The following is a 25,929-nucleotide window of genomic DNA, read 5'->3' as shown; positions in this document are numbered from 1 at the left end:
TTTTTTTTTTTTTTTTTTTTTTTTTTTTTTTTTTTTTTTTTTGAGACAGAGTCTCGCTCTGTCGCCCAGGCTGGAGTGCAGTGGCGCGATCTCGGCTCACTGCAAGCTCCGCCTCCTGGGTTCAGCCATTCTCCTGCCTCAGCCTCCCGAGTAGCTGGGACTACAGGCGCCCACAACCGCGCCCGGCTAATTTTTTGTATTTTTAGTAGAGACGGGGTTTCACCGTGGTCTCGATCTCCTGACCTTGTGATCCGTCCGCCTCGGCCTCCCAAAGTGCTGGGATTACAGGCGTGAGCCACCGCGCCCGGCCAGAGTTATTTTTTAATACAAAATTTGGTCAAATATGTTGAATCCAAAGAGAAACATGTTAATTCTGGACTATGTCTTATGTGAAACCTTTTATCACTTAGCTTTCTCCTTGTCCTTGCAGAAACAAAATAAACACAACAACTGAAGAAAATCTCCTGCAGAGTGAGGCTCACTTACCTGACTTTTCACATGACCCCCACTTTTCCTTCCATAGCTAAGGATCTATGTGACAGGAGTAGGGATGGAGGCCAAAGGTGTACAGGACCAAACCTCCTCACTGACCAGCTTCATTAATTTGTAACTGTTTGGAAAGACCAAACAATTAAAATCCTATCCCTTCCCTAACTGGGGTAAATTGATTTTGGTAATGGTAAATCTATTAAAATAGAATTCCCATTGAACACTTACCCTTCTCCTCTGGGAAAAGCAGCCATTCCTATTTGCAAAATCAAGACAATCACAGTTGCACATTTTCCCAAATCTTTGGCTGTATTGCAATGGTTGTTTCATTTTGTAATCTCCAACTAAACATTTCCTAACCATGGATTAACAATATAGTTACTGACTGGTTTCTTTTAACAGTATTTATCCAACATAACAAAATAAACTGCAATTTGTTATACTTTTTTTTTTTTACAAAACATTTTATAAATATTTTTACAAAATGTATACAAAGCAATTTCAAGTGAGACATACTATACAAATGAAGGTATTTAAGCAAATAAAGCCCACACCACACTGACAGCGAGTGACGCGTCCTCTTTAAGTCAAGTCAGTCTGTAAGGCCTCCCTAATCTAACAGAATCTACTAAATCCTTCAGAGCTAAAATATTTCTTTTTCGTAATTGCCAGATTAAAATTTTGCTTCATCTTTAGGAAGTACTTAAGGACACAGAAAATCAAATGCTTAATAACAAATTCACACTTTTCCACGACAACAGAAAAAAAAAAAAAAATGATTTTTGTGACTGAGTACAAATAGTTCTAAAACTTAACTTTGACTAATGAACCTGAAAAACTGAATGCTGGCCATCTGAGGCTGAGCTCTCCTACCCTGCACCAGAGGGGGCTCGACATGCGAGTTATGACCCATGTGCGTAGAACCTAATCACAGGAGTAAAATACATGTCATAATCTTCATTTGTCATTATCTAGAATCCTTCCTCCGTAAAAAGTAAACTTACATACAATGACACAAACATTTACAAGTTTCATTTTGGTAAATTAGGCTCTCCATTTGCTAGACAAGTGTTAGGGCTTAAAAACCCTTTAAGATGGTATATAGAAAAGCTAGGATTGGGACAGCAGGGCAGGATAGGGAAGAAAGAGAGGTGACAAATGTACATGAAGCTTATCTTGTCTCTTGAGAATTCCACTGATTTGCAGTAATTAATATAACTCACTAGCAGCCCACATGAAGGCTTCCAGGGATAAAGTCCCTCAATGAGAAGAATTTGATTAGGAGGGATCATCTTGCTAGGAATTAGGGGAGCATGAGCCCTAAGGGAAGAAAAGCCTATGAAATCATGGAGTTCAGGGCAGGGTGTTACCCCAGGGCTACCCAAACAGAAAGTACCAACTGGCAAAACCAACTTACCTAATATGTTACAATACAGGAAAAAGGGCAAATCTGCAACTTGGACATTGGCACAAATAAGGAAAAAATGGTAACCCTAAAATGGCCCAGATTTTCCAATTTGTATTGGCTAGGGCATGTGGCTGGGGTGAAGGTACGTTGCTATTATGAAGATTGGCCATCTCACAGGGTTTTTTGTGTGTAGTGGGACACAGGGGCACCGGGGGTATAGGTCTTCTGTTGCTGTGTTTTCTAATCAGAAGCCTTCCTTTCCATAACAGGCCAATCCGGAAAAGAAATGCCCAACATGATGACAATGGGGGTCATCCCCATGCTGGCGACAGCCAGAAGCAGATTCTAGCAACACACTAAAGTGAAGACCAGAGGCTGCACCTCCAGAGCCAGGGAGATAAACAGAATAAATGAGAGAGTATGCACACTAAGAAGGAGAGTGAGTGTGCACACACTGTAACAAAAATGACCTCTGGATCCGAGCAGCTCAGATACACGCACATGTGTGTATGTGTGGGAGAAGAGTGCATACAAATACTATCATGTAGCTTTCCCAATGAGAGGAGATAAGTGATGGTTACAATGACATTGAGAATAAAGGTAACAACAGAAATGGGATAACCTGGGGCAGGTATACGAGAAAGGAAAACGGAGAACACTCCCTGACAAGAAATAAAAATAAATAAAGCAATAAGCCATGCTCACTAATATGAACACAGGCCAAACAGAAATCGTGACAGGGCATATCCTTTGGCTCTCAAATGGGAATCCCATGTCTCAGATCTTTCCTTTCAGTGGTGGGCTAGCTGGTTACCTTTGGTTTGTCTGTGTTTTGGTAATGAATTGCTGCCAGGGGTGACCACTGTTCTCAGACAAGAAGCATAAACAAGGCCAAAGTCTCCTTAAAGTTTAAACTGAAAAATTACAACATAATTTTCAAATGAAAGTGCTTTTGATGCTTGGTATTTGTTGTGGGAGAGGGTGCAAAGAGAGGTTAAATGAAACAAAATCCAGCAACAAACAAAAACATACATCATATGTTGACTATATCCAATTATAAAATGCAAAACTTGTTTTTTCTCAATAGTTAACATATATATGCTTTTACATATATACATATTAATATTATAACCTTCATGGCTCTATCCCGGCCTCCCCTGTACACTGTGCCTCTTAACTGGTTTCCATTTTCCTTTATTTAGCCTGGTGAAATTATTTCAAATTTTGCTGCTGTAACTAAGAACAGAACATTCCCTAGATGAAATTCAACATGGATATGCCTAAAAGCATGAGGTTTTGTCCCAGAAGCATCAGAAAAGCACTTGAACCATCGACAGGGAAGCACTGCAATGCCCTGCGTATGTGCTACTGGCTTTTCCACCAGGGCTCCGGTCCCTGGCAGCACAGCCAGCAATTTACTGCTCAAGGATGGCTGAGGGGGAAGAAGCATGTGGTCTTCCCCCCAACAACAACAACAAAACACACACACACACAAACCCAAAATAATAATAATAATAAAAACCCCCAAAACTAAATTTGGAGATGCAGTGGGATATTCTTTAAAAAGTAGCTTCTATCTGTCTCGTTTGATTTTAGTAAGTCTGTTCTTTTCAAATGACTTATGATTGTCAAAATCTTACCAAGGGCCAAGTATACTGTGGTCTCATTGAGTTACGGTGTTTTTAAAAAACAAAACAAATAAACAAAATGACTATAAGCACTTTCATAACACTTGAAATGATGGGGCCTATCAGACTGCTTTCTAACAAGGATTAATTTTACTAAAGGATCTCCCTGTAATCACGACAAGTATTGCTCTTAAACAAAGAACAGGATTGAGATTAGAAAGTATAACCTGTGATGAAAGATCAAGCAGGCTGGAGACAGGAGACCATTTCCATTTGCTTTTGCCAGGAAAGAATGTAACTGGTCCGGGGCCGGGGGGTGGTGGGGGGCGGTCTCGGGTGGGGTAAGGGGAGGACTGCTGCTATTAACACTCTAAGATACTATTTACAGCTGCTTCTAAAATGGAGTCAGTTTCTACAACACCTTCACTGTGGTCCGGGATGAACTTTTCCAGGCAGTTTTCCTGTGAAGCCATAGGAGAAAAGTTGGGGAAATCTAACTCAACAGAGCCGCTAACCGTGGGGTCACTCTGGGGCTGCCGTCCTGCCTTTTTGAGTTCCAAGATGTTCTTAAATGTGGTTTCCAAGCTCTTCGTCAGCTGGAGATCTGGCTGGGGCTCGCCTGACCCTTTCATGATGTCTGTGTGTAAAACTTCATTCTTTGGAGAATTCCTCAGACTTTTGTCCTGGAAGGAATTGTTACATGTCATCTCCAAGTGCGAATCTGCTAGGATGCTTGAGAGTTTGCTCTCAGTACCGTGATCTGATCTGGATGAGGTTTTCCGGTGCCCTTCAGGGCCGGGAGAGCACTCACTGGCCTTCAGAGGCTCTCTCCGGCTGGCCTTCTCTTCAGACGTGCTCTGGTACTGAACTAAGCCCACTTTGTCAAATTTCAGTGCTCTGCCAAGGCATTCTGTTTTTTTAGAAATGTTTCCTTCTGCAGAGACCACGATGTGATTAGGCACTAGATGAAACTGGTCATGATTCATGGATTCTGTCACACTGGTTTTGGCTCGGTCTCTGCCTTGGGCCTTGGCCGGCGGATGTGGAGAGCTGCTTGCTTTACTGCCATGCTGGTCACTCCGGCCAAACTGTGTCTCATGAGCAGCTTTATCAAGTTTGAAGGAACAACAGAAATCAGCCTGAAAACCCTCTGGAAATGGGAACAAAAAGATCATTAGTGAGTGATTGGGACAGAGTACAGACTATACAGCAGACCTTCAGTGGGTCAGGTGCTGAGGGCAAAGCCAGCCCCACTCACAGAATCGATCTGCTTCACATACAGGAACATGCAGAAGCAGGACCCTGATCCTGAGAGGGCATCCTGTAAAGGCAGCCAAGGCTGTGGAGCCCCAGCTTCCAGATGGGGAGCTTAAACCTCTTGAAAAGGTAGATGCTTGATGACAAATTGGAAAATGTGATGGGCAAAAAGCCTCACTCAGTCCTGATCTCTAAGTATTATTTTATTTATTTTTTTTTGAGATGGAGTCTTGCTCTGTTGCCCAGACTGGAGTGCAGTGGTACGATCTTGGCTCACCGCAACCTTTGCCTCCTGGGTTCAAACAATTCTCCTGCCTCAGCCTCCCGAGTAGCTGGGATTACAGGCATCCACCACCATGCGCAGCTAATTTTGGCTTTTTTTTTTTTTTTTGAGACGGAGTTTTGCTCTTGTTGCCCAGGCTGGAGTGCAGTGGCGTGATCTCGGCTCACTGCAACCTCTGCCTCCTGGGTTCAAGTGATTTTCCTGCCTCAGCTTCCCGAGTAGCTGGGATTACAGGCGTCTTGCTACCACAACGGACTAATTTTTTTTTGTATTTTATTAGAGGCAGGGTTTCACCATATTGGTCAGGATGGTCTCGAACTCCTGACCTCAGGTGATCCACCTGCCTCGGCCTCCCAGAGTGCTAGGATTACAGGCGTGAGCCACCGCGTCTGGCCTAATTTTGGTATTTTTAGTAAAGATGGGATTTCACCATGTTGGTCAGGCTGGTCTTGAACTCCTGACCTCAGGTGATCCGCCCGCCTTGGTCTCCCAAAGTGATAGGGTTATAGGTGTGAGCCACCGCACCTGGCCTCTAAGTATTATTTTAAATTAGTTTTCAGCTAATGACCTCCTTGAAACCTCCTGAAAACAGAAATTAGGTCCTGGTATCAGCCTGGTTTCCTCCTTAGAGCAGAAGGGCCTGGAATGGGGCTTTGCAGGGAAGGGGGATAGACACCAGAAACAGAAAACCTATCTGTCTTACATACTTTCCGGGTGAAGACAGCTACTTGTCTTTGGGTGAAAGCACTTCAATCCCTTTAGACACATAGGAGAAACCTGGCATCACTTTGCCAAGACCACAAAATGAATAGCCAACACTCATCCAAAATGATATGGAAGGACAATGGCTATGCAGGAGCTGCGTCTGTGAGTGAGCACTGAACTGCACCAGGCTCGAGGAGCCAGAGGATGGCAAAAGAAATGTCCGTGAGGATTTAGAACATTGAGGGTCCAGATGGAGGTAGGCAGACTGCTGTTATGCAAGAGTGGAAAAAGTGTTAACGCTGGAAATCATCAAAGTGAAATACAGCTTTGATGACATCTACAAAACAACAAAGAGTATGTATAGTGTGAACATGAATTTGTTCACCAAATTCTAAAATGTGAGTTTTAGGGAATGTAGACTTGAAATCTGAAAAGATGATTCCATCCAACAAACATTGGCTGTGCAGGCCAAAGAGGAGAAGGAAGTAGCTGGGATTACAGGTGTGAGCCACCGTGCCCAGCTCTCCCCAGAATTCACGTTCTACCTTCAAGTTTCTTACTCAAAGTTCACACAGACTCCCAAAGGCCCCATGGTCCCTGAACCATGGCAGGAGCTGTCCGCTACTTTCACTGCAATGTTTCTTACCAGGGTCTACAAGCGCCAGGCGCTTGTCTCGGGATAGGGAAGCTCTTTCCTCCTGGTTGAACATCCTATCGATCATCACCATCTCAGCAGAGGGATTGATTCGCTGAAAGAGAGAGAGGCCAGTCATTTCATAGATCAGTTTTAAAAAATTGTTGTTTTTGGAAAAAATAACTTACACATTGGTACAAAATTCAAAAGATGCTACAAGGCATGTGAGAAGTGAGCCTCCCTTCTTTGCCTCTTCCTGGTGTGCACCCACTACCACCCAGTGCCTCTCCCTGGAGGCATCTGCCTGCCTAGTAGTTTTCAGTACTCTTCTGGAGATATTTCTGACACACATAAGAATATATATGTACTATATATATGTGTGTGTGTATATATATATAAAGAAATATACTTCTTTTTTTTTTTTTTTTTTTGAGACAGAGTCTCGCTCTGCCGCCCAGGCTGGAGTGCAGTGGCGTGATCTTGGCTCACTGCAAGCTCCGCCTCCCGGGTTCATGCCATTCTCCTGCCTCAGCCTCCCGAGTAGCTGGGACTACAGGCGCCCGCCACCTCACCCGGCTAGTTTTTTTGTATTTTTTAGTAGAGACGGGGTTTCACCGTGTCAGCCAGGATGGTCTCGATCTCCTGACCTCGTGATCCGCCCGTCTCGGCCTCCCAAAGTGCTGGGATTACAGGCTTGAGCCACCGCGCCCGGCCAGAAATATACTTCTTTATTTTTGTACCCAAATAGTAGCAACTATATATACTGTTCTGTATTTTTTTCTCCTCTATTTAATAATATATCTTAGAAATCTTTTCGAACCCTTGACCGCAGGTGATCCATCCGCCTTGGCCTCCTAAAGTGCTGGGATTACAGGCATAAGCCACCGCACCTGGCTGAGAACAATTATTACAGACTTTGGCGGCATTATTTTATTTTATTTATTTATTTTTAGACAGTTTCGCTCTGTCACCCAGCCTGGAGTGCAGTGGTGCAATCTCGGCTCTCTGCAACCTCCACCTCCCAGGTTCGACCGATTCTCCTGTCCCAGCCTCTGCAGTAGGTGGCATTACAGGCATGCACCACCACACCTGGCTAATTTTTGTATTTTTACTAGAGACAGGGTTTTGCCACGTTGGCCAGGCTGGTCTCGAACTCCTGACCTCAGGTGATCCAGCCACCTCAGCCTCCCAAAGTGCTGGGATTATAGGCGTGAGCCACTGTGCCTGGTCTGGTGGCATAGTTTTAAGTAAGTAAATATATATATATATATTTATTTATTTAAGTAAATATAGACACACAGATACACATTTACTCTACGTTGTATATGTATAGCTCAACCAATCTCCCAAGGTACATTTTCAAAGTTGATATCAAATTGAAAATGAGTTATAAGAGACCATGATAGGCTAAAGCCTATTTGATTTTAGAACTGCTTCTCAAATCTCAGATTTGGTCTTTCTATCATTTCCTGAGGTATCTTATTCTTACTCCTTTCTCTATTTAACTGGCACTTCAGATGAATTGCAGTTTCTATCTGGGATGATGAAAATGTTCTGCAATTAGATAATGGTGATGACTATGTGACCTTGTAAATGTACTAAAAACCATCAAGTTGTACACTTCATTTATTTGTTTATTCATTTTTGAGATGAGTCTCACTGTCACCAGGCTGGAGTGCAGTGGTGCGATCTCAACTCACTGCAACTCTGAACACTGAAATGTTTGTCTTTTCAGTAGAGACGGGTTTCACCATGTTGGCCAGGCTGGTCTCCAACTCCTGACCTCAGGTGATCCATTATTTATTATTATTATTATTATTATTATTATTATTTTATTGAGACAGAGTTTCACTCTTGTTGCCCAGACTGGAGCGCAATGGCATGATCTTGGCTCACCACAACCTCTGCCTTCCGGATTCAAGTGATTCTTCCACCTCAGCTTCCCGAGTAGCTGGGATTACAGGCATGCGCCACCACACCTGGCTCTTTTTGTATTTTTAGTAGAGATGAGGTTTCTCCATGTTGGTCAGGCTGGTCTTGAACTCCCAACCTTAGGTGATCCACCCGCCTCGGCCTCCCAAAGTGCTGGGATTACAGGCATGAACCACCGTGCCTGGCCTAAGTTGTACACTTTAAATGTAAATTTTATGGTATGTCAATGATCTCTCAATTAAAAACAAAACTAATTTTGACATTTGTCACCAGCTTATCTGTTCAGATGTGCCTCCAGTCCTTTCCCCACATCTCTGGGTTGGTGAAAGGCAGTAGACGGCATCAGAGTGTGGACCAGGGGTCAGATGATCCTGGCCTGTATCCAAGCTCTGCTAATGACTGCAAACTTCTTAGCCATCTGTACTCGAGCAAGTTACTTAACCAAAGCCCTGGTTTCCTTATCTGTTAAACAAGAGAATAGTACTGACCCACCAAGTAAAGTACAGCAAATGTTCACTGCTGTTTTTGTAGTAGCAGCTAAGTGTAAGTTTTTCTACAGTGTGAACTATCTGTGTCTTTTACATTATGTTCTATAATCCCTTGAACTTTTTACCTCTGATTTAGTGGCTGTGACCTGTAAAAAACAAATATCAGTAGCATGACTTTTACCATGGCATCTTCTAGGAGCAGGCATCTGTATTTGTTAAGCATAGCTTGGGTCCTTTTTAGGAGCTGAGTGGCAACTGTTTCAAATTCATTGTCCACTTTAAAAAAAGAGAGACAAAGAAATAGTAAGAGACTGTAAATCACTGACTAGGTCTTCTGTTTCTTAAGACTGAAATTCATTGCTCTTCCATTATTCAAACATGGCTTATCTGGGGCAATTTTCTCTTCTTAGATGAGCTGTTCCCTGGCTAAGCATCATCCTTCTACACCGCTTTGCCTCACTGTCCACTGATCATGGAAACTCATTTTATTACTAGCTTTTTTAACTTTTAACATAATTCCTTTGATATCACCTATAAAATAAAACCATATAACAGACTCGCAATAAATATCAATGAGTAGAGAATGATCTACTAGTTTAGATGACCTAAGCCTAATGGTATGAAAAACTAAAATAGCTGAAACAATGAAGTCCAACTGTCTGGACTAGGCAAACCTAAACTGTTGTGGTCATGTGGCTCTATTCTCTGTCTGTTGGTCTCCAAAGATTTGAACACCTTCTAATTCATTCTTCTTCTCAGTCTTCACACCCCTGTGGGTTTTTTTTTGAAGGAGTCTTGCTCTGTTGCTCAGGCTGGAGTGCAATGGCACAATCTTGGCTCACTGCAACCTTCGCCTCCCGGGTTCAGGTGATTCTCCTGCCTCAGCCTCCCGATAGCTGGGATTACAGGCGTGCGCCACCACGCCCCGCTAATTTTTTTGTATTTTTAGTAGAGATGGGGTTTCACCATGTTGGCCAGGATGGTCTCAAACTCCTGACCTCATGATCTTCCCACCTCGGCCTCCCAAAGTGCTGGGATTACAGGCATGAGCAACCACGCCCGGCTCTTTCACACCCCATTTAACGCTGGATCTTGACCCTATTCCTTGGTGTCCTAGGGAAATCCACAGTGGACTCACAGAAACCACTGTGCCCTGAGATTAGAGGTCGCTGCCAGGAGAAGTAAGACTTGTAGCAGCTGAGGAAGGGATTAGAAAAGAGGAGGGCACTGATACAGCCAGGCCTTGGCGGTGGTGGTGGGAAAGAGCACGGCCACGCATCGGGACATGAGGAGTTCCAGGTTTGGGGAAGGGGCCCTTATCTCTAAATTAATTAATTATTTATTAGACAGAGTTTTGCTCTTGTTGCCCAGGCTGGAGTGCAATGACGTGATCTTGGCTCACGGGAACCTCTGCTTCCCGGGTTCAAGTGATTCTCCTGCCTCAGCCTCCCAAGTAGCTGGAATTACATGCACGTGCCACCATGTCTGGCTAATTTTGTATTTTTAATAGAGACAGGGTTTCTCCATGTTGGTCAGGCTGGTCTAGAACTCCTGACTTCAAGTGATCCACCCACCTCAGCCTCCCAAAGTGCTGGGATTACAGGTGTGAGACACCGCGGCCGGCATTTTCTTTTTTTTGAGACAGAGTATTGCTCTGTTACCCAGGTTGGAGTGCAGTGGTGCGATCTCCACTCACTGCAACCTCTGCCTTCCAGGTTCAAACGATTCTTCTGCCTCAGCCTCCCAAGTAGTTGGGACTGAAGGCGTGTGCCACCACGCCCAGCTAATTTTTATATTTTTAGTAGAGACAGGGTTTCACCATGTTGGCCAGGCTGGTCTTGAACTCCTGACCTCAGGTATCGGCCTGCCTCGGCCTCCCAAAGTGCTGGGATTACAGATGTGAGCCACCATGCTCAGCCCTTATCTCTCACATTTTTGTCAGTTTCTTGATATGTGGCTAATGCTCTGGACTCATTTTGGAACCTCAGGGAATGCTTTTGGGAACTCAAGTGTCTAATTCATAAAACTACTAGAAACAGTTTGGCCAGGCACGGTGGCTCATGCCTGTAATCCCAGCACTTCCGGAGGCCGAGGTGGGCCGATCACCTGAGGTCAGGAGTTCAAGACCAGCCTGGCCAACATGGTGAAACTCCATCTCTACTAGAAAATACAAAAATTAGCTGGCTGTGATGATGGGTGCCTATAATCTCAGCCACTTGGGAGGCTGAGGCAGGGAGAATCGCTTGAACCTGGGAGGCAGAGGTTGCAGTGAGTTGATGTGCCACTGCACTCCAACCTGGATGACAGAGCGAGACTCCACCTCAAAAAAAAAAAAAAAAAACAAACCTTCAGGGTATGCATACTGCCTAAAAGCAAGGACTATGCGAAACCACTGTGTAGAGTGTCTAGTGCAAAGCCATCCCATCTGGAGCCAGCAGTCCATACAAAGCTTGGATTTACTGCCCCTAATTTGTCAATAAAATACTCTGACATTAGGGTAGCCTCCTAACAATTTTTTTTTTTTAAAGAGACAGTGTCTCCCTATGTTGCCCAGGCAGGAGTGCAATGGCTATTTACAGGTGTGATCATAGCACACTATAGTCTCAAACTCCTGGGCTCAGGTGATCTTCTTGCTTTAGCCTTCTGAGTAGCTGGGACTACAGGTGTGTGCCCCTATACTTGGCTTCCCTTCAAAAAATATTGAGACGTGTAAGTCACGACCTTAAACAGGGACTGGGAAACTGAGTAAATAGGGAACAAGTTTGGTCTGTGATTAACAACAATCACCTGCCTACCATCTGGGGGTGACATGGCTCTTGCTCTTCTGGGGGGTGTCCATGGGAGGGTTTCCCGGTATCAGAGTAATGCCTTAGGGTTCCAGCCTGCTTACCTTTTCTCAAGTCTTCTTCAGTGGGCATGGAGCCCTGGCACACGTGGTAGGAGAGCAGTCTCTGCACCGCATCACTTAGTGATCGGAAGTGACTTTTGTCCGGTGTCACAGTGTGGGCTTGGTCCCTCTGCAACTGCTGGAGAATGCTTTACAAGGGAAATGGCCAATGTCAATGTAGAGTCATGTTAGGAAATTAAATCTAGTCATATTTATTTGTACGCAAATAAAATAAGATATATAGGAATAGTACGGCAGTTTTTTCTTCAGTTTTATATTTTTTATACCACAGTGCGTTTATAGCTTAGTTTAGCTCCACAGAGGACTCAGACTATGACCCTGACCTCGAAAGCACAGGTTCCCACCAATCATTTATGTGTTGGCATCCCCATAAACCTTGGCAGTGCCTGACCAGTGGCTAACTAAGCTCATGCTAACATTTCTGTTCTAAACATGGGAGTTTAACAAACCATGCTTTTCCTCAGAGATTCTTTGTCTCTGAAAAGACAAAGAACTATTCTCCTTAAGAAGAGCTAACAGTAGGCTGAAACTACATTCAATATATTTGAAATGTATATACTACATTTCAATATATTTGTAAGTCTTAATGAAAATAAAGTATAGGCCAGGCGCGGTGGCTCACACCTGTAATCCCAGCACTTTGGGAGGCTGAGGTAGGTGGATCACCTGAGGTCAGGAGTTCAAGACCAGCCTGGCCAACATGGTGAAACTCTGTCTCTACAAAAATACAAAAATTAGCCAGGCATGATGGCGGGTGCCTATAATCCCAGCTACTCTGGAGGCTGAGGTGGGAGAATCGCTTGAGCCCAGGAGGTGGAGGCTGTAGTGAGCCGAGATCGTGCCACTGCACTCCAGCCTGGGTGACAGAGCAAGAATCTGTCTCACAAAAAAAAAAAAAAAGAAAGAAAGAAAAGAAAAGAAAAGAAAGTATAGAAAAAGATTTTCAAAGTATATATATAAATATATATATATATATGTATTTTTTTTTTTTTTTGAGACAGGGTCTTGCTGTGTCGCCCAGGCTGGAGTACAGTGGCACAATCTCCAATTCACTGCAACCTCCACCTCAGGACTCAAGCTATCCTCCCACCTCAGCCTCCCAAGTAGCTGGGACTACAGGCCCATACCACCACACCTAGCTAATTTTTGTATTTTTTGTAGAGACAGGGTCTCGCCATGTTGCCCGGGCTGGTCTCAAACTGCTGGGTGCAAGCAATCCTCCTGCCTTAGACTCCCAAAGTGCTGAGATTACAGGAGTGAGCCACCATGCCCTACCTCAAAGTACATTTTTAAAAAGGCTATTATGCTCATTATTATAACCTGATTTCTATAGTATATTTATTGAAGGCTAGGGACCCAAAGAAATGTTCAAAATTGATTTGTTATTTCCAAAAGTAACTCACAAAGCTCCTTTAGTTAGCTGTTTTGCAGCAGGCCTTTTTTGTCCTCCCGAATGACTATCCACCTAAAGACAAAACATACCTCTTATTATTCCCTTTTATAGGAAAAAGAATACAGTTATACATAAAGTTCACTACATTTCACATATTTTCAACTACCTATCAAGAACATAGTCTAAGACTATAGAATGTGCCCTGCTGGAAAAAACAAAACAAAACAGTACACAGAGTCCATGAAGCAAAGTTATACTGTGTTAAGACTGCAGAAAGCTGCATAATCAGTTCCCGAGGACTCAGTTTGCACTTTAAAGCCTGAATCTCTAACTCCTCTCTAAATGCATCATCATCATCATCATCATCATCATCATCATCATCATTTTTTTTTTTTTTTTTGAGACGGAGGCTCGCTCTGTCGCCCAGGCTGGAGTGCAGTGGCCGGATCTCAGCTCACTGCAAGCTCCGCCTCCTGGGTTTACGCCATTCTCCTGCCTCAGCCTCCCGAGTAGCTGGGACTACAGGCGCTCGCCATCTCGCCCAGCTAGTTTTTTGTATTTTTTTTAGTAGAGACAGGGTTTCACCGTGTTAGCCAGGATGGTCTCGATCTCCTGACCTCGTGATCCGCCCGTCTCGACCTCCCAAAGTGCTGGGATTACAGGCTTGAGCCACCGCGCCCGGCCTATCATCATTTTTTTCACAGGGTCCTGCTCTGTCATCCAGGCTAGAGTGTGGTGGTATAATCTCAGCTCACTGCAACTTCTGCTTCCCAGGCTCAAGTGATCCTCCCACCTCAGCCTCCCAAGTAGCTGGGAGTACAGGTATGCACCACCATGCCTGTTAATTTTTTGGTATTTTTTGTAGAGACAGAGTTTTGCCATATTTCCCAGGCTTGTCTTGAACTCCTGGGCTCAAGTCATCACGCCTGCTCACAGGTGTGAGCCACTGCACCGACCCATGGTTATAGTTTTGAAATTCCACAGACATCTGAAAAGTCAGTAGATACTATCTAATCCATCTTCTCAGTGGTAAGTACAGGGTGCACACACTTTTAAGCTCCTGTTATATATAGTCCAGGTGTGTGATCTAACGAGGCATTTTTTACATCACGTTAAGGAAACAAATATGCCTTATCTCAGAACCTTAGAACTGAACAGATCCTTCACTGTGTATTCCAGGCAGTCCCACACTGTAGCAAGGTTCATTCAACTACTAATTGGTAGGTCTGATGGAGAAGAAACTGTCTTAGTAAGCTGAAAACAAGAAATGTTTCCTTCCTTTTTAGACTACTAATTTGAAATCTTTTAGGTTTAAAAGCCAAAGTTGAAGTTATCAAATGTGCCCTGAAAATATGTACATCTATCATGTATCAAAAAACAAACCAAACAAAAAAAACTAGGCCAGGCGTGGTTGCTTAAGCCTGTAATTCTTAATTCTAGCACTTTGGGAGGCTGAGGTGGGAGAATAGCTTGAGCCCAGGAGTTTGAGATCAGCCTGGCCAACATGGCAAAACCTTTTCTCTACAAAAAATATAAAAATTTTTTTTTTTTTTTTTTTTTTTTGAGATGGAGTCTCGCTGTGCTCCCAGGCTGGAGTGCAGTGGCGTGATCTCGGCTCACTGCAAGCTCCGCCTCCCGGGTTCGCGCCATTCTCCCACCTCAGCCTCCCAAGTAGCTGAGACTACAGGCGCCCGCCACCACGCCCGGCTAGTTTTTTGTATTTTTAGTGGAGACGGGGTTTCACCATGTTAGCCAGGATAGTCTCGATCTCCTGACCTCGTGATCCACCCGCCTCGGCCTCCCAAAGTGCTGGGATTACAGGCTTGAGCCACCGCGCCCGGCCAAAAAATATAAAAATATTAGCCAGGCGTGGTGGTGCATGCCTGTAGTCCCAGCTACTCAGGAGGCGGAGGTAGGAGGATCACATGAGCCCAGGCGATCGAGGTTTCAGTGAGCTGTGATCACACCACTGCACTCCAGTCTGGGTGACAGGGCGAGACCCCACCTCAAAACAAAACAAAATAAAACAAAACAGAAAAACTAAAAAAAAAAACCAACCCAACTGGACTAGGCAGGGCACAGTGGCTCACACCTATAATCCCAAGTACTTTGGGAGGCCGAGGCAGGTGGATGGCTTGGGCCCAGGAGTTCAAGACAGGTGTGAGCAACATGGCAAAATCCTGTCTCTACAAAAAACACAAAAAAGTAGCTGGGTATTGTCCTAGCTACCCAGAAGACTGAGGCAGGAGGATCACCTGAGCCTGGGAGGTCAAGGCTGCAGTGAGCTGTGATCGCACCAGTGCATGTCAGCCTGGGTGACAGGTGAGACCCTGTCTCAAACGAAAACCAAAAAGTTGGACTTTAAAAAGTGTCAAAGTTGTGCCGGGCGCGGTGGCTCAAGCCTGTAATCCCAGCACTTTGGGAGGCCGAGACGGGCGGATCATGAGGTCAGGAGATCGAGACCATCCTGGCTAACACGGTGAAACCCCGTCTCTACTAAAAAAATACAAAAAACTAGCCGGGCGAGGTGGTGGGCGCCTGTAGTCCCAGCTACTCGGGAGGCTGAGGCAGGAGAATGGCGTGAACCCGGGAGGCGGAGCTTGCAGTGAGCTGAGATCCGACCACTGCACTCCAGCCTGGGCGACAGAGCGATACTCCGTCTCAAAAAAAAAAAAAAAAAAGTGTCAAAGTTGGGTCAAAAGACTGTAGGGATGGCCTAATTCCTATACGCCTGGTTACTACTACAGGAAAAAAAAAAATCCCTCAGCATAACTAAGAAGAACAGATCCACTTTGATACAATGGTGAACGATATTACCCAGTAATAAATGACATTTTTTGAGTGCCTAGTATGTACTAGCTGCTGGTATATTACTAATTCATGAGGAAATGATGGATTAATGAAGCACTGTAAACATGTCAGAAATAGAATAGACATTCATCTCAGAAACAGAAACATAAGGCCCAGCCCACCAGGAAGGTCTTCAACGACCACCCTGTTGTGGGCACACAGGGGACTGGGTGGACTGTCCACACAAAGCTAGCCAGCAATCACAAAGATGATACGACTACATTTCCATTCAATTATGCCAAACATTAGGAAGAGGCTATGCCAATAGTTTTCTACCTGCACAGCTGGATGGCCAGGAGATGATCCAACTACTTTTTCCTGCTGTGGTTGTGCGGTTCCTAAGGACGCAGATATAACTTTGCTTCCAGAATCCTGCCCTATTAGAATTAATACATAAGACAGTGTTCAAAAGAAACAGTAAATTGGGTCCATCATATAACCCTAGAGCCCAAGGGGTACAGACTGTTGAGCATTCTGCAACAGGTTTCTTTATCATGGCTGCTTGCTGTGAAGAAGGAGGGCCGGGTAGTGCATTTACTTACAAGCTCTAAAGGAAGAGGTTATTAAAGCCTATTTAAGTAATGAATAAGTAAAGAGTAATAAATAGAAGCTCTAAATGCTATAGTTTCAAATTAGTTATAGTCTGAAACACAGGCCTCAAGCCAGTATCTGTCAGCACTACAGAATCCCAAAATACAATTTAAGGAAAGGGAGGCCCAAAGAGCCAATGAGGCAATTGACTGGGAATATTCAAGCTTTTTCTCTTTCTTGCCTTTTTTTTTTTTTTTTTAAAGTACTAATCGGATGTTCAAAGTCTTAGAACTGCAGATGTTCAAAACCTTAAGAAAACAGAAGACACAGTCCATAATATTTTCAGTCTGGGTGGAGAATTCCAAACATGTATATAGAGAGCAACATGGGGATAATTACAGTCACAAGTACTATAAAATACCTTTTTTTTTTTTTGAGACAAGATCTCGTTCTGTCGCCCAGGCTGGAGTGCAGTGGCATGATCACAGCTCACTGCAGCCTCGACCTCCCAGGCTCAGATGATCCTCCTGCCTCAGCCTCCTGGGTAGCTAGGACAATGCCGAGCTAGTAGACATGGGGTTTCACCAGGCTGGTCTTGAATTCCTGACCTCATGATCTGCCTGCCTCGGCCTCCCAAAGTGCTGGGATTACGGGTGTGAGCCACTGTGCCTGGCCTGAATTCATTATTTCTAAGAAGCATTTTTTTTTCCCCCACATAATTTAATGTGTCATAATTTAGAGGTAAGTGCTTTTGTTTTCTTTTTGGTAGTATGAAAAATGACAGTACATCTTACCATTGATGCTATCTTAGTGGGGTTTTTTTTTTTTTTGAGACGGAGTCTGGCTCTGTCGCCCAGGCTGGAGTGCAGTGGTGCGATCTCGGCTCACTGCAAGCTCCGCCTCCCGGGTTCACGCCATTCTCCTGCCTCAGCCTTCTGAGTAGCTGGGACTACAGGCGCCTGCCACCACGCCCGGCTAATTTTGTTTTGTATTTTTTAGTAGAGACAGGGTTTCACTGTGTTAGCCAGGATGGCCTCGATCTCCTGACCTCGTGATCTGCCCGCCTCGGCCTCCCAAAGTGCTGGGATTACAGGCGTGAGCCACTGCGCCCGGCGGGTTTTTTTTTTTTTTTTGAGATGGAGTTTCGCTCTGTCACCCAGGCTGGAGTGCAGTGGTGCGATCTTGGCTCACTGCAACCTCTGCCTCCTGGGTTCAAGCGATTCTCTTGCCTCAGCCTCCTGAGTAGCTGGGATTACGGGTGTGTGCCACCATGCCTGGCTAAATTTTGTGTTTTTAGTAGAGATGGGGTTTCACCATGTTGGTCAGGCTGGTCTTGAACTCCTGATCTCAGGTGATCCACTCTCCTTGGCCTCCCAAAGTGCTGGGATTACAGGCATGAGACATGGTGCTTGGCCTGATGCTATCTTAGAGTTGATGCAACACAGTATATTATTTGGGCAGAAAGGATACAGAAAGAAAGGAATAATCAGAGTGGAGGCGAGATTAAGCCAGAAAGCTTTCATGCAGAATGAGGGAGAAGAGTGAGAAGAGCATCTGTGGGTGTTGGGAGGACAGGGACAAACTGAGGAAGCTCCTGACCTGGCAGTGCGGTGCTCAAGAGCCCAGGGATCTGTGCTTGCCTCAGGCCGTCTGTGGTCTTGGGAGCAGAAATGGGGGAAGTCTGATTCAGACATTTTTTCTGAGCCTGTGAAACATGACCAAGATGAAAACATTAATTTCATTTCTAAAGCTTTAACAGATTATTTTAAATATCAACCAAGCCTCTTCATGCCTCCCTGGTACTTTCAGGTTAGATTATAAACAAAACAAAAATTTAAAAATTGTATTTTCTTATCCCATCAGGGGAATTGCAAAGTACATCCTTTAACAATCTGCAGGCACACTGAATTTTCCTGATGCCATTCAGTAGGGATGCTGACTTGACACCAGGTTATTTTCTTGCTTCCGGGACTGCTGTGTTTGTGGTGCTCAGACAAAAAGGCTGCAGCTGGGAATTTCTACCCCCGGTAATCTTATATCCCGCCTGCTAGGATTATGATCCTGACTATCAGCTCCTATGTGGGATCTGCACAGACTCCAAGCACCTGGTCAGGGACCAAGGGCCAACCCCCAATTTTTTGTCACCACTCATTGTTTTGCTGTGTAGATGATGTAAAGTACATTTCCTCACTACCATCTGGTATGTCTCTAGTTTGTGTTGTGTCAACATTAGGTAGCATGCAACTGAGAAATGAAAATCAATTTAATATTAGCCTGAGCAAAATATAATTAGAAAAATTAATCCAATGTTTAAATTGTTGTGTGCTTCTTTTCTATAAATCGGGAAGATGAAATGGATAATGTTTAAGAATTAAGTTCCTTTTAGCTCTTAAAAAAGAAAAACTATTATGTTATCTCTATAACATATTGTTTTTTTTTTTTTTTTTTTTGCCATAGGGTCTCACCATGTTACCAAGGCTGGTCTCAAACTCCTGGGCTCAAGTGATCGTTCCACCCAAGCCTCCCAAGTAGCTAGGATTGTAGGCATGCACCACCGTGCCCAGCCTCTATAATACATTTTAAGTAGAAAGATAAAGGGCTTTTATTTGTTTATTTATTTTGAGATGGAGTCTCACTCTGTCACCCAGGCTGGAGTGCAGTGGCATGATCTCGACTCACTGCAACCTCCGTCTCCCAGGTTCAAGCGATTCTCCTGCCTCAGCCTCCTGAGTAGCTGGGATTACAGGTGCGTGCCACCATGTCTGGCTAATTTTTCCAATTTTAGTAGAGACGGAGTTTCACCATAGTGGCTAGGCTGGTCTCCTGACCTCAAGTGATCCGTTCACCCTGGCTTCCCAAAGTGCTGGGATTATAGGTGTGAGCCACCACGCCCAGCCAATAAAGGGCTTTTAAATTATCTTCAGTTTTTTTTTTTTTCTTTTTGAGAGGGAATCTTATTCTGTCGCCAGGCTGTAGTGCAGTGGTGCGATCTCGGCTCACTGCAACCTCCGCCTCGCGAGTTCAAGTAATTCTCCCGCCTCAGCCTCCTGAGTAGTGCGCCACCACACCTGGCTATTTTTTGTATTTTTAGTAGTAGTTTTAGAAACGGGGTTTAGTAGTATTTTTAGAAATGGGGTTTCACCATGTTGGTCAGGATGGTCTCGAACTCCTGACCTTGTTATCCGCCTGCCTCAGCCTCCCAAAGTGCTGGGATTACAGACATGAGCCACCATACCCTGCCTATCCTCAGTTTTTAATCCTCTGTGCCATTACTACTTCAAAGTGCAGTAACTTTTCAGAGTTTTTTTTCTTCAGTTTTTTTTTTTTTTTTGAGATGGAGTCTCGCTCTGTTGCCCAGGCTGGAGTGCAGTGGCCGGATCTCAGCTCACTGCAAGCTCCGCATCCTGGGTTTACGCCATTCTCCTGCCTCAGCCTCCCGAGTAGCTGGGACTACAGGTGCCCGCCACCTCGCCCGGCTAGTTTTTTGTATTTTTTTAGTAGAGACGGGGTTTCACCGTGTTAGCCAGGATGGTCTCGATCTCCTGACCTCATGATCCGCCCATCTCGGCCTCCCAAAGTGCTGGGATTACAGGCTTGAGCCACTGTGCCTGGCTTTTTTTAAAATTATTTTTATTTTTTTTATTTTTTAAAAGATGGAGTCTTGCTCTGTTACCCAGGCTAGACTGCAGTGGCGCAATCTCGGCTCACTGCAACCTCCACTACCCAGGTTCAAGTGATTCTCCTGCCTCAGTCTCCCGGGTGGCTGGGATTACAGGCGCCCACCACCACGCCCGGCTAATTTTTGTACTTTTAGTAGAGACGGGGTTTCACTGTGTTGGCCAAGCTGGTCTCCAAGTCCTGACCTGAGGTGATCTGCCCACCTCAGTCTCCCAAAGTGTTGGGATTACAGGCGTGAGCCACTGCACCTGCCCTCTTCAGTTTTATATTATTTATACTATCAGTGGATTTAGAGTTTAGTCTAACCATCTGCACAGTCACAGACTTAACCATCACAGACTTAACTATGACCTTGGCCTCAGCAAAATGTTCCCACCAACCATTCACATGTAAGTGCTCACACAGACCTTGGCAATGCCTGACCAATTGACAAACTAAGCTTATTTATTTATTTATTTATTTATTGAGACAGGGTCTCACTCTGTGCCACCGAGGCTGGAGTGCACTGGTGCGATCTTGGCTCACTACAACCTCTGCCTCCCAGGTTCAAGCGATTCTCTTGCTTCAGCCTCCCGAGTAGCTGGGACTACAGGTCTGACCATGGCTGGCTAATTTTTGTATTTTTTGGTAGAGACAAGACTTAACCATGTTGCCCAGGCTGGTCCTGAACTCCTGACCTCAAGTGATCCACCTGCCTTGGCCTCCCAAAGTGCTGGGAATATAGGCGTGAGCCACTGCATCCAGCCCGACAAACTAATGTTAACATTTCTGTTCTAGGCCAGGCACAGTGGCTCACGCCTGTAATCCCAGCACTTTGGTAGGCTGAGGTGGGCGGATCACAAGGTCAGGAGATCGAGACCATCCTGGCTCACATGGTGAAACCCCGTCTCTACTAAAAATACAAAAAATTAGCCGGGCGCGGTCGCGGGTGCCTGTAGTCCCAGCTACTTGGGAGGCTGAGGCAGGAGAATGGCGTGAACCCGGGAGGCGGAGCTTGCAGTGAGCTGAGATGGTGCCACTGTACTCCAGCCTGGGCAACAGAGCAAGATTCTGTCTCAAAAAAAAAAAAAAAAGATTCTGTTCTAAACAATTAATTATTTGTTTCTCTTTTGTAATATAAAAATGAAAAGGAGGCCAGATGTGGTGACTCATGCCTGTAATCCTGACACTTTAGGAGGCTGAGGTGGGAGGATCACTTGAGCCCAGGAAATTGAGATCAGTCTGGGCAACATAGGGAGACCTCATCTCTACAAAATTAGAAACTTAGCTGGACGTGGTGGCACATGCCTGTGGTCTCAGCTACTTGCAGGGGCTGATGTGGGAGGACGGCTTGAGCCCAGGAGGTTGAGGCTGAAGTGCAGTGATGAAGCCACTGTACTCCAGCCCAGGTGACAGAAGGTTATTAAAGAGGTGGACATGGTCACCTTTTTCATTCTTCCACTAGCAGGGAAGGGCGCGAACCTAAACTATTCCAGGTAGACAGGCAATGAATTAGTAGGAAGAAACCCACGAGGGGAAGGGTCAATGTGAAAATCTTCCAGTTTTACAGCATGTCCCCTACAAGGTGACCTCATGATGTCCTACTGTAGTATGGGAAGTCCCCCATATGGTGGGGAACTTCCCATACTACAGTAGGCTTGAGCCACGAAGCCCAGCTGTGAGTACCAGCTTTATAATTAATTGTTTTGTCATTGTTGTTTGTTTTGAGACAGGGTCTCACTCTATGGCAATCCCGGGTCACTGCAACCTCTGCATCCTGGGCTCAAGGGATCCTCCCACCTCAGTCCGAGTAGCTGGGACTACAGGTGCATGCCACCAAGCCTGGCTAGTTTTGTGTTTTTTTAGAGATGGGGTTTTACCACGTTGCCCAGGCTGATCTCAAACTCCTGAGCTCAAGCGATCCACCTGCCTCGGCCTCCTAAAGTGCTGGGGTTATAGGCGTGAGCCACTGTGCCCGGCTAAGGTTCAAGCAATTTTCTGCTTCAGAATCCCAAGTAGCTGGGATTACAGGTGCCCGCCACCACACCTGGCTAATTTTTGTATTTTTAGTAGAGACAGGGTTTCACCATGTTGGTCAGGATGGTCTCGAACTCCTGACCTCGTGATCCACCTGCATCGGCCTCCCAGAGTGCTGGGATTACAGGTGTGAGTCACCATGCCTGGCCAATGCCTGGCTAATTTTTAAATTTTTTGTAGAGACGAGGTCTTCCTATGTTGCCCAGGCTGGTCTCGAACTCCTGGGCTCAAGAGATCCTACTACCTTGGCCTCCCAAAGTGCTGGGATTACAGGCGTGAGCCACCATGTGTGGCCAAAAATCAATTATTTTAATGTATCACATCAATAAGCTAAAGAAGAAAAATCCCATGATAATATCAACAGATGCAGAAAAAGTATTTGACAAAAAGCAACACCCATTCATGAAAAAAACTCTCAGCAAACTAGGAGGGAAACTTTCTCAATTTGATAAACATCTACAAAGAACCTACAGCGAATTCATGCTTTTTAAAAAGATTTTGAGAGGTTTATTCATTGTTTTTTCTTTTCCCCGAGACAGGGTATCTGTTGCCATGGCTGCAGTGTAGTGATGCGATCTTAGCTCACTGCAACCTCTGCCTCCCAGGCTCAAGTGATTCTCCCACCTCAGCCTTCTGAGTAGCTGGGACTATAGGTATGTGCCACTGTACCTGGCTAATTTTTCTATTTTCAGTAGGGATGGATTTTCACCACGTTGGCCAGTCTGGTCTGAAGTGATCCGCCCACCTCAGCCCCTCTAAGTGCTGAGATTAAATGCATAAGCCACCAAGTGTAATTCATATTTAATGGCAAAAAACTTAAAGCTTTACTGCTAAGATCAATAATAAGGCAAGGATGACCCTCTTTCACAGGTTTTCAACATGTTATTGCAAGATGTAGCTAATGCAATAAGATAGAAAAGACAATATACAACATGGTGTTACTTCCCAGAGGGCAGATAAGAGCTAAAGTCCAGGGAAGAAGCACCCGCTACACACCCTCTAAAAGTGCCAAGCCTAACAGTAAAGCAGGTTGTCTACTTAGAGGGGTGCGTTTTTATACTTTGGCCCTGAGGGGCACTTTTTCCTAATTTGTACAAAGGCTCCAGATTGAGCAGCAGAGGCCCTGGAAGACTACTTCCTTGTGCCGCCCAGAAGACTACCCCTCCAGTCATGGTTTACTCAACCACAAGTGGCCTAATCAGACTCTCTGGAGAATCTGGAATGGGGGTAAGGGATGGATATCAAGAGGTAGCGGTTGTCAAATTCAGGTTGCGTCAAGATCACCTGGAGAATTTCTTGGTTCCATCCACAAAGATCAATTCAGAAATCTAATGTGGGGTTTAGGAATCTATAACTTTTTATTTTATTTATTTATTCATTTTTTATTTTAGATTTTTGAGCTGGAGTCTTGCTCTGTCGCCAAGGCTGGAGTGCAATGGCGCAATCTAGGCTCACTGCTAACCTCCGCCTCCCGGGTTCAAGCGATTCTCCTGCCTCAGCCTCCCGAGTAGCTGGGATTACAGCCACCACGTCCGGCTAATTTTTGTATTTTTAGTAGAGACGGGGTTTCACCATGTTAGTCAGGCTGGTCTCGACCTTCTGACCTCGTGATCTGCCTGCCTTGGCCTCTAAAAGTGCTGGGATTACAGGTGTGAACCATGACGCCTGGCCTAGGAATCTATAACCTTTTTTTCTGAGGCAGAGTCTCACTGTTGCCCAGGCTGGAGTGCAGTGACACAATCTTGGTTCACTTGTGCAAGCTCCGCCTCCCGGGTTCACGCCATTATCCTGCCTCAGCCTTCCAAGTAGCTGGGACCACAGGTGCCTGCCACCACGCCTGGCTAATTTTTTTTTTTTTTTGTATTTTTAGTAGAGGCAGGGTTTCACCGTGTTAGCCAGGATGGTCTCCATCTCCTGACCTCGTGATCCGCCCACCTTGGCCTCCCAAAGTGCTGGGATTACAGGCGTGAGCCGCCGCGCCCGGCCAGGAATCTATAACTTTTTAAAGCTTTCCATTTGATTCTGATGTATTTTTTTTTTTTTTTTTTTTTTTTTTTTTTGAGACGGAGTCTCGCTCTGTCGCCCAGGCTGGAGTGCAGTGGCCGGATCTCAGCTCACTGCAAGCTCCGCCTCCCGGGTTCACGCCATTCTCCGGCCTCAGCCTCCCGAGTAGCTGGGACTACAGGCGCCCGCCACCTCGCCCGGCTAGTTTTTTGTATTTCTTAATAGAGACGGGGTTTCACCCTGTTAGCCAGGATGGTCTCGATCTCCTGACCTCGTGATCCGCCCGTCTCGGCCTCCCAAAGTGCTGGGATTACAGGCTTGAGCCACCGCGCCCGGCCTGATTCTGATGTATTAAGTACTGGAAACCAGTGCACTTGCCAGTGGCTGTTAAATGCTTGGTTTGGAATAATGTAAAGATAGCCTGGGGCAATCATTTTAGTCCAGGAGAACAAAGAGAAAGAACAATGAAGTAGAGATAAGAGGCCATGCTGTTGGGCCGGCACCGTGGTTCACGCCTGTAATCCCAACACTTTGGGAGGCCGAAGCTGGTGGATCACAAGGTCAGGAGTTCAAGCAGCCTGACCAACATGGTGAAATCCCGTCTCTACTAAAAATACAAAAAAATTAGCCAGGAGTGGTGGTGTGCACCTGTAATCCCAGCTACTCAGGAGGCTGTGGCAGGAGAATCGCTTGAATCTGGGAGTTGGAGGTTGCAGTGAGCCGAGATTGCACCATTGCACTCCAGCCTGGGTGACGACTGAAACTCCATTTCAAAACAAAAACAAAAAAACACCCAAAAAACAAAAAACAGAGAAGACAGCTGAAGGATACCAAACATTCTTTATCCTCAAGTTTACCATCCAAGAAACACACAGGCTCACAGAAACATGATAGATCAGTGTGTTATAATTGTGGTGCCCACACTCAACTGGAATCCAACCCCACACCTGTCCGGTAATCCTTTTTTTCCCTTAGTCAGCTCTTTTGAATGCTATTTCATTATAAGCAAACCTATACGCTAGATGAGAACTTTCTGCCGCGAAAGCTACAGTCTTACCCTTTCCCACCTTCTCTTGTTACAATAGAAGAGGTGTCCCTCCTCTGTCTACAAAGAATCCTAGCAGTGCTCTAGAATGAATGTCTTTCTCTTATCAGCTGTGAAAAAAGCTCATCTTTCACTACAAAAATAATTCCCTTAATCCCACACATCCTCATAGCTATTGTCTTCAGTTATCTTCATTTATCTGACAGCTGTCTATGCTCATGAGCACACCTCCTGCTCTCTCCTCAGTCTGTTGCAATCTGGCTTCTGCACCTACCGTTCCACAGAAACAAGTCATACCAACCAGCAGCCTCCCAGTTGTTAAATCTATCAGAACGCCCACTCCTTCCCTTCCTTCTCAGTGTGCATCACTCTGTGGATCTTCTTTCCTGCCTGCAACATCCTCTTTTCTTAGCTTAAATGTTGAGGTGCTGTGGGGTTCTCTTCTGGCTATTTTCTTCTCTATTTATATGCTCTCCTTGGTCTATTTCCTCCACTCCCATTGCTTCAGTTGAAATTTATATGCTGGCCGGGTGCGGTCGCTCACGCCTGTAATCCCAGCACTTTGGGAGGCTGAGGCGGGTGGATCACAAGGTCAGGAGTTCGAGACCAGTGTGACCAACATGATGAAACCCCGTCTCTACTAAAAATACAAAAAAAAAAAAAAAAAAAACTTAGCCGGG

The 25,929-nt window shown here is 45.2% G+C and overlaps 1 protein-coding gene across 4 annotated transcripts in view; it reads right to left on the bottom strand.

Moving 5' to 3' along the window:
* Positions 1 to 777: 777 nt before the first annotated feature.
* BICRAL (BRD4 interacting chromatin remodeling complex associated protein like) overlaps positions 778 to 25,929 on the bottom strand; it is a 129,719-nt gene continuing 104,567 nt past the window's right edge. For all 4 annotated transcript variants that reach the window (XM_025384141.1, XM_025384143.1, XM_025384142.1 and 1 more), the window contains 7 exons: positions 18,106 to 18,211; positions 16,252 to 16,352; positions 13,136 to 13,197; positions 11,715 to 11,860; positions 9,006 to 9,100; positions 6,417 to 6,519; positions 778 to 4,675 (listed from right to left, as the gene is read on the bottom strand). In XM_025384141.1, the coding sequence (XP_025239926.1) occupies positions 3,888 to 4,675; positions 6,417 to 6,519; positions 9,006 to 9,100; positions 11,715 to 11,860; positions 13,136 to 13,197; positions 16,252 to 16,352; positions 18,106 to 18,211 (1,401 nt within the window). In that variant the 3' untranslated portion in view covers positions 778 to 3,887. The remainder of the gene's footprint in view (positions 4,676 to 6,416; positions 6,520 to 9,005; positions 9,101 to 11,714; positions 11,861 to 13,135; positions 13,198 to 16,251; positions 16,353 to 18,105; positions 18,212 to 25,929) is intronic.

This window comes from Theropithecus gelada, chromosome 4 (genome assembly GCF_003255815.1).
Source record: "Theropithecus gelada isolate Dixy chromosome 4, Tgel_1.0, whole genome shotgun sequence".
Classification (NCBI taxonomy): domain Eukaryota; kingdom Metazoa; phylum Chordata; class Mammalia; order Primates; family Cercopithecidae; genus Theropithecus; species Theropithecus gelada.
This window is presented reverse-complemented; position numbering and strand designations above follow the sequence as displayed.